Source organism: Ovis canadensis, chromosome 10 (assembly GCF_042477335.2).
Source record: "Ovis canadensis isolate MfBH-ARS-UI-01 breed Bighorn chromosome 10, ARS-UI_OviCan_v2, whole genome shotgun sequence".
Lineage (NCBI taxonomy): Eukaryota > Metazoa > Chordata > Mammalia > Artiodactyla > Bovidae > Ovis > Ovis canadensis.
In genome coordinates, this window is record NC_091254.1 from 42,335,389 (window position 1) to 42,348,425 (window position 13,037).

Consider the following 13,037-nt stretch of genomic DNA (forward strand, 5'->3'; position numbering starts at 1 on the left):
TTGCTAATGGAATATTTTCACCTGACTCGTCAATCTTCAGCTCTAATTATATCTCCATTTCACCACTCCGTGGCTTACCACTACTGCCCCTGTCAATTGAAATGTTTTATTCTGAAGTCTTTGGACTACCTGCCAGAGACTTATAATACCCATAAAATAAGAGGGGGAAAAAAAAACATATAAGCCCTCCATGTCTTCATGTCTTAAATGAAACAGCAACGGCCTTGAAACACTATAGAACTTTCAAATCTAACAACTTGAAACTGAATTAGCTAAAGCTTTGATTAACATACAGATGGAGATCAAAACAGGCTGAAATGCTTTAGGCAACATTTATGCTTACAGCCAAAATTAGACAACCGCTATAATATTGAAAGAAAAACAAATTTTACAAACTAATCAATTGAGCCTTTCAAAAGAAAAAAAAAAAGTCAGCTTATTCCAGCAATTAATTAAGGGGCAATGTTTCAATTGCAAATAATTTATATCAAATAAGTAAACTCATTTAAAATTAATTAGCATTACCATAAATAAACATACTGAAGGCTATACCAAATCTGAAACTCTACCAAACATTTTTGATCACATAAAAATTTAGCTAATGGGCCTCTAATTATTACTAACTAAATAACAAATAAACAAATTTCAGTGTTTTGCCTGTGTCATTAGATTATTTCAAAAGAGCAGATGGCACAACAAATCTGAGATAGAAGCATCTTCTGTCAAATCATCTTCAGGATTCTATCAATCCAACATTTGTAAAATTCAAATCCAAGAAAAAAATCTAGTATTATTAAGTAAATGTGGGGATTGATTTTTGTTTGTTTAGTTTTACCAAGGACATTCTATGAAGATGTATATTCAAAGCCTCAAATAAAATAACTCAAGGGCTTCTGGGTGTATCATTTGACTGTAACAGGCCCTGGTTTTATGTTACTGAGCTCTAAAAATCTGATTAACAAGAGGGAAACCACACACACATTAAGTGAAATTAGTCTAGGAAAAAGTACTTCTAGGGTAGGTGCTTTATTTACTGAATACCTTCTATGTTCACCACTGTGCTACAGCAGGTTATTCCCATTTTACAGATGAGGAAACTGAGGCTCAGCGAATTTTGAACATGGGTCTTGCTGACTCTTTCCCCTATACTTTTCTGACTCCATTAATACGTAGGTTGAAGTGTTTTTTCTTCTCTAACCTATTGGATCAAAAAAGGAGCTGAAATCAGTCATCATGTCACAGCCATGTCGTGAAACAGGATTTCATCATATTTTAGGTGTCTTGTCACAGTTGTTACTGGCATTTCCACTCTTTACTCAAGGTTCCTTGTGGTTTTTCTTGACTTCTTTCTATTTGATATCAAAGGGATATACCACAAATGTATGAAACAAAAATGGTTTAGGAAATGCACTATAACAAACAAAACTCCAACAATATTTGATGGTTATAAAAACTGATAAAGGTAATGGGTCTGAGCAAAAAGCTACATGTTCTAGGAGATTACAAGTATCCACAGATGACTAAAGAGATTCCTTCCAAATGAGCTCCCTATTTTTATTTACAGATAAAGAATTTAACCTGATAACAAGTCTTATAAACAAAAAAGGTTACTGACTAGTTAAGGAACAGTGTGAATGATGAAGAAAAGAGCTATAATCCTCTCATCTAGTTATTAGTCTAGAGGTGATGATAGGATAGCTATTTACTGCCTTGCCACCTAGAAAGACAGGTTATCAAAGGTTATTACAAGTAAGTCATCATTCGCTCCTCTGAATACAAAGAACCGAGCTGTGTTTCACCCAATACACAGCAGTTTCTCTTTCTTGACAGATGGTCCCTACTAAATCAGTCTCTGGACAAAGGTGGTATCAGCAAGCTGATTCTGTTCATTCATTAACTCCATCATTCCTTCCCACATCTTTTGAACTAATAGTGTCTTTTTATATTTTTAATGTGACTTCTAGAAAATTTAAAATATGTAGCTTGTATTATATCTCCGTTGGAGGGCTCTATAAAAAATGTTTAAAAAAAAAGAAATGCTTCTGAGGCATTAGTAGATTCTAATTACTATCTCTGGAAGTCAAAAAATAAAATGAAAAATGATCTTAAATGAATCTGAAAGTCTATCCTTCCAAACTAAAGCAAAATAAACGGGGCGTAAGTGCAGGGCCCCCCACCTCCATTTCCTCCCCACCCCACTGCCAGTTCAAAGGAAGGACCAGGGGCAATATGGGGGGAAAGTAAATACGACAGAAATTAGCCCAGAGACCTTGGGAGCCACAGCTTACCACTACTGGCCCTGCAGAGCTGACCCCTAGAAAGTATGAAGGGATGCAGGACTTCCAGGAGAATGGTCCCTCTTTCTGTCTGTCTCTCTGTCTCTTTCACTCTCTCTCTCTCTCTCTCTATGTGTGTGTGTGTGTGTGTGTGTGTGTGTTTTAAAACACATGTAAAGTGGTGAAAAACCCAGAATTTATCAACGTAACGCATTAATGAAAAATGTAAGGCCCAGAGAAGCCGGTTAAGAAATGAAGATTCTTCACCCCATTGGACTAGAAAAGCTTTCTAGCCCCTCTCACTGCCCCCCAGTTTCCAGCCTCATCTGGGAGGTGCCCTCTCTTCTTTGCTGCCCATGAGGAACCACCAATCTCCCACTGAGGATCAAAGGGTCTCAAAGCTAGCCTGATGTTCACCTGATAATTTTTTTGAGCGGTGCTGAGGTATCATTTCCCTTTAGTTCTTTGGCGTCTCATTCAGTGTCTGAAATTCCCTCTCAGATCAACCATAGGGACTAGCCTGGGGCATCCTCCCCACCCTTCCCTTATTCCAGTCTCGAAGTTCACTCCTCCTGTTTTCAGACCCCTTTCTTCACCACTCAGATCATATTCTATGTGTTTTAAGTAATTCAAAAGAAAAACACTAAAGAAATTTATTTAGTCATTTGATCATGTAAGAAGACAAAGTTGCAAGTAGATTTATTACAAGACTTTATCAAGGGACAAGATTACTTCTCTCTACATGGAAGGAAATTAAATATTGTAGCAGGAAAATTATTTTTAAACAACATCCATTATTTCACCATAATTAACAATAAGAAACTGGTCCAACAAATAGGAATGATTAAATAAATTGTGATAAATTCACATAGTGGAGTTACTCTACAACTATTAAAAATCATGCTTTTGAAGACTAATGACAAAGGAAATGCACACAATGAAAATTAATAAAGACATAACTATTTTCAATAAGATCTGACTATACAAAATATCATACATACACCATGTTAAAAGTGGCTACCTCAAGGTGGTGAAATTACAGGTAATATTTTTTCTGTACATATAGTTTCTGTGATTTTAAATTTTTTTACAATGAGCATATATTACTATTATAATCAGAAAAATATACACATAAAATAAACTATTATTCCCTACTTTGTGATTTTAATGGTAAGTCTGATTTTTAAGAGTACCACCAAAAAGCTTATCTTTCATGGAAAAAAAATCATACCACCTCTAAAGATGATATATAATACAGTACTGCTGCTGCTAAGTCGCTTCAGTCGTGTCCGACTCTGTGCGACCCCACAGACAGCAGCCCACCAGGCTCCCCCGTCCCTGGGATTCTCCAGGCAACAACACTGGAGTGGGTTGCCATTTCCTTCTCCAGCACAGTTTTTTTAAATTCACTAGAACCCTGTGTCAGCAAGATTAGTTGTACCAGATATGATATTGGTTTATCTTGCTTGATATCATTTTGGCTTATCTATAAAATCATCCTCAACTCCAGTGTAATAGACTTCCCTGTTTGAAAATCAGCAAGATTTATTTAAGGGGCATTAAAGTATAAGACCCAATTAGCCCTTTCTAAAAATCAGTAGCCAGTTGCAGTACAAAAGTTCAAAGCAAAACTCATGTAAAGCTAGCTCCACAGAAGTAGCAGCAAAAAATATAAAATGGACCTCAGCAATTATAAAAACAAACCTTCCAGTGTTATTAGACCAAATGCTTTTGAACCTATTAAGAATTTTCAAAACTCAATTCAAAGAAATTATGGCACATTCTAAAGAACAGAAAGTGGAGTCACTCCTCATAAAATGAGTTATTGTTTCATTCTTATTCTTTCAGAAAAGGTCACCTCATTCATTCCAAGGTCTGCTCTAAATAAAAGAGTTTATAATCAAATTAATCGCAATGTCAAGGACTTTTTCCTCCTTTCTGTCCCCTCCAGCCACTGCGCTATAATGCATTTCACAGTCGCTTTATGCTTTCTTAAGGGCCCAATATTGCATAATTCATGCTTATTTTTCTGCACACATTTAGTAAAAGTCCCCTATGTGCAGGCCCTCGATAGTGATACAGATTCCTCAAGAACTTGGGGCTTAGAGAGTGTCTCAAAATACAAAGAAATATATTTTATACTTATATAAGATACAGAATTCTGTAGTTTGCTCTGCTAAGCATATCATTAAAAAGATATATAAATTAATACTAACAGTATTTGATAGAAACCTTGCTTTTAAAAGGAACGTTCCAACCTAGGGCCTTTTGCCATCTGTTCTATATTCTGCCATCTTCTTTTTCAAGGGGAACTTGGTTCCACAGAGACCATTAGGCATATCATGGCAGTTCAGAATGGTTATTCAGGATTTAACATTTGATTGACTTAACATAATACTTGCAATTATAATTTAAAGGCAAACATTACACACAGGAATGGGCACAGATAAAAATATTCTTAATCTTAATTTATATAGAAGTGTTACCAGATGGTTTCCATTCTTCATGCTTTGTTATAGACTGTGTACAGAAACGATGGCCCTTATCAATCTTTTTTAACATACCTCCCCTGGAAATAGAACAAATTCAGGCACTATTCACATTATTCAATATTTTACAATCACGCTCATTTCAAAACCTATCATATGTTATGAAAAGGTTTTCTAGAAGTCAGAGATATAAAATCTAGTTCACAACACTGAGAAGTGCAAATGTTAACAGCTGATGTGTGTGTATAATTATTTCAAATAAGAAAAATATCAAGACTATTTGTAACCTCTTCTACCTTTCTTAGAGTAGTAAAAAATCAGAGAAAGAGAAATAACAAAGGCAAAAAGTAGAAAAGCTATGAAAGCCAGTAAAGACTTTCGGGCATGAAAAAAGCTGCACTCTGTACACAGGGTGAATTCTTCTGGACAAAATCTTCCCAGAGTTTCAGGACCTGGAAAGCCATTGTTGTCTATAATTTTCCTGTAATGTTTCATTGACGGTTTGGGCTCAAACTGATTTGCCGCATAACGATAGAGGCCAAACTTCGGAGCTGTGCGATCGTTAAATGAATAAGCAAAGTATCCACAAAGATTGATACCATCCAATATATAGGCTAGAAAAAAAAAAAAAAGGACAGGAGAAAAGTTATTAAAATATTTTGGCCACAACATTTTGCCTTTACCGAGCCCTGGTGCATCAGAGATATTGTCAATACCATTTCAAACTACTTTCGATTAAATTAGATTTCATCAGTAAAGCTCCTTTTATCCGAAGACAAAGTGGCAACCATCAAGACAAATACTTAGCTAAATTTAACATAGTAGGTTTTACATACTTTAAACCTACTTTGATGTACTTGGGTTCAATCTTTAAGTATGTGAAGTAGGCAAGACTGCTATGAAGCCATCTGATAAGGAAAGAGATGGTCGGGGCTCTTAGCAACCTAGAATAGTTTCGAGGAATCTTTTCATCTTCCACTTTTAGTCAAACTCCTCTTTCCTTGGGGAAACTAGCTAGCACTTGGACTTTTTCAGTGTTGTCAAGGAATGGATAGCATTTGCTCTGTGGGTGACAGTCTGTGTATCTGTTTGAGAGTTTCTATGTATGAGGTTCTCAGTTGGCATAACCCCCAAGAGACCTCTGTACTGAGTGCTCCTTACCTTTCAAAGCTTCATTCACATAATTCTGCATGTAATACACCCTCAGATTGTCCTGGGCTGCGTGCGGATCATCATCGATGCCGTTGGATATTATATACATGGGGAGGTCTCCGTACTTGGCCTTCAGCCAGTTCAGTACCTTGCGTAACCCCCAGGGCACCACGGCCACCTGACTCGGGGAGTTGAGCCAGGTGATGTCGGTCATTTCTTGCACGGCCAGGTAATCGTTGTATTTTATGGGATCTTCTTTCTCCCAGTCTACAAGGATGGTGGTGTAATGGCTCAATGCCAGAAAGTCAAAGGAACCCCGGATTAGCTTTTTTTCCTCGTCAGTGAAATAAGGGAGGAGGAAATTGTTTCTCTGGTTCAGCCAGTCTCTCATCACACGTGGATAATCGCCGGAGCCGAAAATGGGCTCGGCCAGCCAACCGATGTCAAATTCTAGAACTCGCTCGGCCACCTCGCGGTCCTCCGGGGAGAAAGGGCAGGCGGGTTCTATCCAGTCCGCCTGCAGGGCGATGGATATTTTTCCTTTCTGCGAGCGCCTGAACCTCTCGTCGTACGTGCGCCAAGCCAGCGCGTGCGCCTTCAGGAGGTTGTGCCCTGCGCTGTAGGTCATGTTCCGCGTGGACGGCTCGTGCATTGTGATCCAGAACTTGACGTGGCGGCCGAGGTCTTGAAAGCACAGGCTGGCGTACTCGGCAAAGGCCAGGGCGGTATGCGGGTTCTCCCAGGCGCCGTGCCGGGCCAGGGGGGCCGGCAGTCCCTGGTGCGGGGCGGCCGGGCGCCACAGCGCCACCACCGGGGTGATGTTGGCGCGCACCAGCTCGCTGGCCACGCAGCGGTAGAACCCCAGGACCGTTCGGTTGACCTGGGACCGGTTCCCCAGCGGCAGGATCAGTGCCCAGTCCAGCGAGAAGTGAAAATGCGTCACGTGCATTTCCTGGAGTAAGGCGATCTGGGGTCGGATGGCGGCGAAGTCCACGCAGTAGGATTTCCTCGTCTTGGTCAGAACCCCATCCACCTTGATGAGCCTCTTACTGCGGTGGACATCCCACAGGTAGACGTTGGGGTCGATGAACTGAGACAGGGTGGTGTCCACCTGGCGGGAGGAGAGGAACCGTTAGCTTCCCTTGGACAGCCCTGAAAAGTCGTTTGGTGCTGCTCTGGTTCTGTCAACAAACCAGCCAGGACGGTGGGCAAAAATACTGTAGAAACCTTCCTAGCTGAATGTTTGAACTGTTTTTCATAAATAGTTAAGTTCCTGGGGAATAAAATATTCCACTTCGTTCAGTGCACATTTGTTTCACCCACAGTTCTCTGTAAGTCTGGAACTGTTACTTTAAGAAATCTGAATTTTGGAGGTCACTTCAGATGACAAACATTAATAATCCTCACACATCTGTGGTCTGTGTTAAGCAAGCAGAGTATTTTGGACATTTTTCTTTTAGAATAAGAAATCGTCAATGATATGAGACTTTCAAATTAAACACACACACACACACACAAATGATAAAGCTTAAAACCTGACAGTCAGAAAATGAAATGATACTTAAAATTAAATTGTGTTTCTTAAAATCACATTCTAAATGGAGGTTTGCTAAAGGTCAAGGACATGGGAAGTATGCAAAACTACTGCCTTTTATTGGCATTAGTGCCCATAACAGAATTTAGCAAATTCACTCTGACTGATAGTAGAAAAAGACAGAGAATGTGGAAATGATACTGTCATCCACGTATAATGGGATATTTTAACATAGCTTTTAAAAATTTCTAAATTATTTTTCTGTGATGATCATGACAACAATGGTTCTCAGTCTCTGATCTGTAAGACTACAAAATGAAAATAAGTATTTAGGAAACCTGGACAAAATACAAAGTCAAAATCACAAAAATCCTCCCTCTACTTGCAAACAAACATTTGTTTATCCTAAGGTGTGTGTGTGTGTGTGTGTGAAAGTCACTCAGTCATGTCTGACTCTTTGCGACCCCATGAACTATACAGTCTATGGAATTCTCCAGGCCAGAATACTGGAATGGGTAGCCTTTCCCTTCTCCAGGGGATCTTCCCAACCAGGGATCGAACCCAGGTTGAACCCAGGTCGATTGCATTGGAGGTGGATTCTTTACCAGCTGAGCCACAAGGGAAGCCCAAGAATACTGGAGTGGGTAACCTACTCCTTCTCCAGGGGATCTTCCCAACCCAGGAATTGAACCAGGGTCTCGTGCATTGCAGGTGGACTCTACCAACTGAGCTATTAGGGAAGCTCTTATTCCCAAGGACCCACCACCTAAGCCAGTTTTCTTCTCAGAAATAAGCCTGTCAGAGTTGGTTCCTGAGTTTGACCCTCTATATAAAAGCAAAGGTCAAACTTTGGTTTTGAATCTCTAGCAGAGGTTTCCTTGCACTTTTTGGGCCTGTTGCAAATAAGCTTCTGTTTCTCTAGAGGGGTCAGTGCTCTGTTTATAAAGGAAAGTAATAAAATACAGCATGTCAGAGGGAAATTGCTTCTTCTGGAGAATTGTCCTGTGTAGATCACCCACGCATACATTTCCTCTAATTTGTGGGAATGCTGTCAGAAGTATTTTTCCAGTGTGATGCACCCACAAATCATGTATCCTCAACTTCGCAAGAAAAATATTTGCATGCTCTTTGGAAGTGAAACTGTTCATAGCTTGAAGGAATTCTTTGGATTATTTTTATAGAGCTCTGAGTTGACAAAATTCGTAACTTTTCTACCATAACTGTTCCAAAACAACAGCTCTTATTCAGTCCATCCGAAAACAAACATGAGATGCAAAGGTGTAATTTCTGAGCAAAAAGTCTATTTCTTAAAAATACAGGTCATTTATAAATGGGTGTTTAGGCAAAATTCTATAGAATCTCCATTAATTTGTTTGATTTATTTATTAATAAAAAATAATTAAGTTGAACCTTTCAGAAGGTTATGATGTTATATGTTTAGTATACTATGGAAGAAATGTCTCCCTAACAGTAGCCAATGTTAAAAAAAAAAGCTCTCCTTCCCCAGTACATAGCAGATTCTGTATTTACTATGAACATTAGTGGTTATGGAAAAACAAACCTCTCAGTTGGGAAATTAGGTCCAAGGACAATGACAATCTGTGTGAATAAGCCTAAGATCAGACTTCAGGCAGGTGTGTCATCTCAGACAGGTGAGATATAATTTAAAATTTTTTTCAGGTGAAATGCATGCCTCATTCATACTGGGTATTCTTGAAATATTAGCCAGAAGTGAAAAGATAAATTTCAGTGGTTTAAAATTCACTTTTCAGGACTCTAATATAATGCATTAAAAGTATAGAGATCTGCTTGTAAATTAAAACATACCCATATGCTTATCAGAACTTCCCTAACAAAAAACTCATTTTTGTTCTGTCAGTTAGGAAGTTAGCTTGGAAAGCACACTGCCAAAACAGTACAAAGATCAAGGTGAAAAGCAGAAAGAATAAAATAGCAACTGCAGCCTTTTTCCACTAGAGAGCTTCTGGAGGAGTTCACGGTCATGGTGGTTTGTGTCTGGCTGGCAGCAAAGGAGACGACTGCGCGGCTTTGCGAGGTGGAGGTAGCCCTGACCCTGAGCGGTGCAACCCAAGAGCAAAGCCCCAGGGCTGATGAGTGGCTGGCACTGGATCAAAGTCTAAACAACTGCTTCTAGGAAGCAGAAAAAGGAATTCTCTCCCCATCTCCCTTCCTCTTTGCTGCCATATTTGTTGCTTCTGATCAGTTTTCTTCTCTCTGGAGGAAACAGGATGTATTCTTAAAATGTTCTCACCACTGACCAGTTCCCAAGACAAACACAGTCCCTGGATGGGGAACAGAGCAGAAGTAAAAGACCTCCCACAACATCCCCACTGCTCCCTGAGTTCACACTGTCTGCACAGAAACACTGGCAGAGCCTTCTCCTCACAAAGGATGAAGCTGGGAATTACCAGCCTGGCTGGGCTGCTGTTGGAAATGGGACAGAGCACAGGCCCTCAGTGGCTCTGGTGGCCCAGGACCCAGCAGGAAGCAGGGCTCAGCAGAAGGTCCAGAGGCAGAACAGCGTTGAGGGACCAACCAGGATGGACTGGGATCGCCTGCCTCCTCTCTCCTCCATCACTAGCACCTCTTCTGTCCCTTCAGATCCTACTTGAACCCCACCATGGATCCCACTTGCAGGAGAGAAGTTAGAATGGGGAGTTTCTAAATAGCAGTGGGTTGAGGGAGACGGAGCAGACGGAGGAAAACCCCAAATGGAACCAGGTAGAGCTCAGAAGACAAGCTACTGGGCTCAGATATTCTTGAGAACATAGCGTTCTTGGTTGCTTTTGAAATGTAAGGAAGGGAGACTTCCCTGGCCGTCCAGTGGTTAAGATTTTTGCCTTCCAATGCGAGGGGTGAGGCTCGATATCTGGTCAGGGAGTTAAGATACCACATGTCTCATGGCCAAAAAAGCCAAAACATAAAACAGAAGCGATACTGTAACAAATTCAATGAAGACTTTTAAAATGCTTCATACTTTTTAAAATCTTTAAAAAAAAATCATAAGGAAGGGATTACTATGGTTGGATGGCATCATCAACTCGAAATGAGTTTGAGCAAACTCTGAGAGATAGTGAAGGACAGGGTAGCTTGGCATGCTGCAATCCATGGGGTCACAGAGTCAGACATGATTGAGCTACTGAACGACAACAACAAAGGAAGGGATTAAAGTCGAGACTGTCCTTAAAACTAACTGGAGGTCTGAATAAGATGTAAGCATAATATGACTCAGCGGAAAAAAAAAGTATTAAGGATCATGTTGCTTTATTTCCTAATGAATCAAAGATTTCAACTAGATATTTACCAGGAAACAGCAACTCGTTTCAGCTAGGAGGACTTTCCCCAGATCCAAGCACTCTCTTCAAATACCTCTTCTGAACCAAAAGGTAACAGAATATGATGCCCCAAAATACGACTGTAGAAGTCAAGGCAGGCCACCCCTAAAATGCCCCTTCAGTATATTATTTTGAGGTTCAGGCACTTGAAAAAATAGCAAATGCAAGGGAAGGGCTTTCTCTGAATTCCCCTTATCTGCCCAGAGATGAATCCTCCAAAAGAAACTCAAAAGGGTTGTCATAAATCCCCTTGTGGGAGTTTCACCAATGAGGGAAGCCTGACTGTTATCACAGAAGAGGGCATTCGAAGTCAACATCACATTCAGGCAAACTTCGCCACAAGCGATCAGAGCTCCCATTTCTTCTTTTAAGGGCCCATTCATCTTTCCTAAATATCACTTACTTTTCCCCTTTTCCTGTTAAGACGATATTTAAGCCTGAAATTTTAAGCCATCTTGGCGAGTTACTCATTCTTCTCAGGGTATCTCCCATATATACATGAGGTATACATACTAATAAACTTCTGTTTGTTTTTCTCATGTGAATCTCTTACTACAGGGGTCTCAGTTAAACACTCAGAAGGGTACAGGGGAAGTTATTTTTCCTCCCCTGCAGAACCAACAAATTGGCTAGAAGCACCCAATGTGCTAAAAACGCTCTGTTCGTCTGTGGACACCAAACTTCATTTCTATCTTGGTCTCTATTTTCACACACAGACTCTGTTCAGCAACACCTCCATCCCCTACACCCTCCTCACTTGCCACCATGCTCTGTTCACACTCTTATACTATTTGTGACCCATCATTTCCCCTCAATAGACTCCTCTGAAAGCAGGAATCATATCTTACTCATCTCACTGGGTACTCCCCTCAACTGAGCCCTCTTCCCTCCCACAGTTAACAATATACACACGAATCTTCCAATAAGTGCTCACTAAAGTATTTAATCAAACCCTAGAAAACAGATTCCTTTGAAGCTGAAAAAATTAAGAATGATATTGAGGGCTAACTGCATAGAGGATGCTCAATAAATATTTGGTTGACCATTTTGAAGAACTTCCTTACCATTTCAATTCGAAAACTTCTGTTAGACATGGCATTCTGATCAGTGCATCACTGAGAAAGGGCTCTCATTCCGGGGGTATTTCCACAATCTTGGGGGTTCCACAGTTATGCCTCAGGAGGGCTCTGCCTAACGTCCCTGCCTCCATCTCAGCAGCTCCAGTGAGATCTCAGATAGTGTGGAGTTCTGTATCACATCTTGTTTATGGAAGAACTCAACAACTACTTTAAAAGGGATTGAAAACGACAGTATTAAAGAGAGGAGTATTTTAATCTTTTACTATCTTATCAGATCTTAAAGATGGATATATTTTAAATCTGTCCCCTTTCGAAGCTGATTTAAAGTGCAGGATGAAGCCAGGAAGATTTTTGGAGAGACGTGTGCAGCATTCCAAATGATGCCTTTCGTGCACTCGCTAGGGAACCATGTTTGGCCTGAGGAATGGACCACGTGCCATGACAACCTAATAAGGAAGCACTACTTACTAGAGATAGGGCTTGGTGAGACTGCGGATTGGTTTTGTCAGCTGACTTACTTGAATGCAGTTGTCAACAACTCCCCAAGCAAAGTCACAGGGAAATGTCCCTTCTAGGGGTTGGTTTTCAGGTAAAGGAGGGAAGCCATTGTTCTCTATCAGCTTTTGGTAGAACAAGGCTGAAGACTTCGGCAACAGCTTCTTGTCCTGGCTTAGAAAGTCGACGTAGAAGAGTCCACGTCTGATGCTGTAGCCCCGGTGCCACTCGAAGCCATCCATGAGTGACCAGGCCGTGTACCCAATGACATCCACCCCGTCCAGCCTGATGGCTGCAAAGGAAAGAGGACAAGAGCATCGTGACCCTGTGATGGGCACTCGCCACATGACTCAAGAGCATTTGAGGATTTTACTACTTTGGGAAATAAGTATAATGTTTATTGTTTGGTAAACTGATGACCTTCCTCATTGATGAAAGGCTCTGATAGAACCTAGTGCATGCGTGCTCACTCATGTTCAACTCTTTGCAACCCGCATGGACTGTAGCCCGCCAGGCTCCTCTGTCCATGGGATTTCCCAGGCAAGAATACCAGCGTGGGTTGCTATTTCCTACTCCAGGGGATCTTCCCAACCCAGGGATCAAACACATGTCTCCTGCATTGGCAGACAGATTCTTTACCACTGTGCCACCTGGGA

General features: G+C 40.8%; 1 protein-coding gene across 1 annotated transcript in view; it reads right to left on the bottom strand.

Annotated features, from left to right (window-relative positions):
* Positions 1-2,915: 2,915 nt before the first annotated feature.
* KL (klotho) overlaps positions 2,916-13,037 on the bottom strand; it is a 39,949-nt gene continuing 29,827 nt past the window's right edge. The window contains exons 3-5 of the mRNA XM_069601584.1: positions 12,405-12,673; positions 5,927-7,028; positions 2,916-5,379 (exon numbers count right to left, since the gene is read on the bottom strand). Of these exons, the coding sequence (XP_069457685.1) occupies positions 5,042-5,379; positions 5,927-7,028; positions 12,405-12,673 (1,709 nt within the window). The 3' untranslated portion in view covers positions 2,916-5,041. The remainder of the gene's footprint in view (positions 5,380-5,926; positions 7,029-12,404; positions 12,674-13,037) is intronic.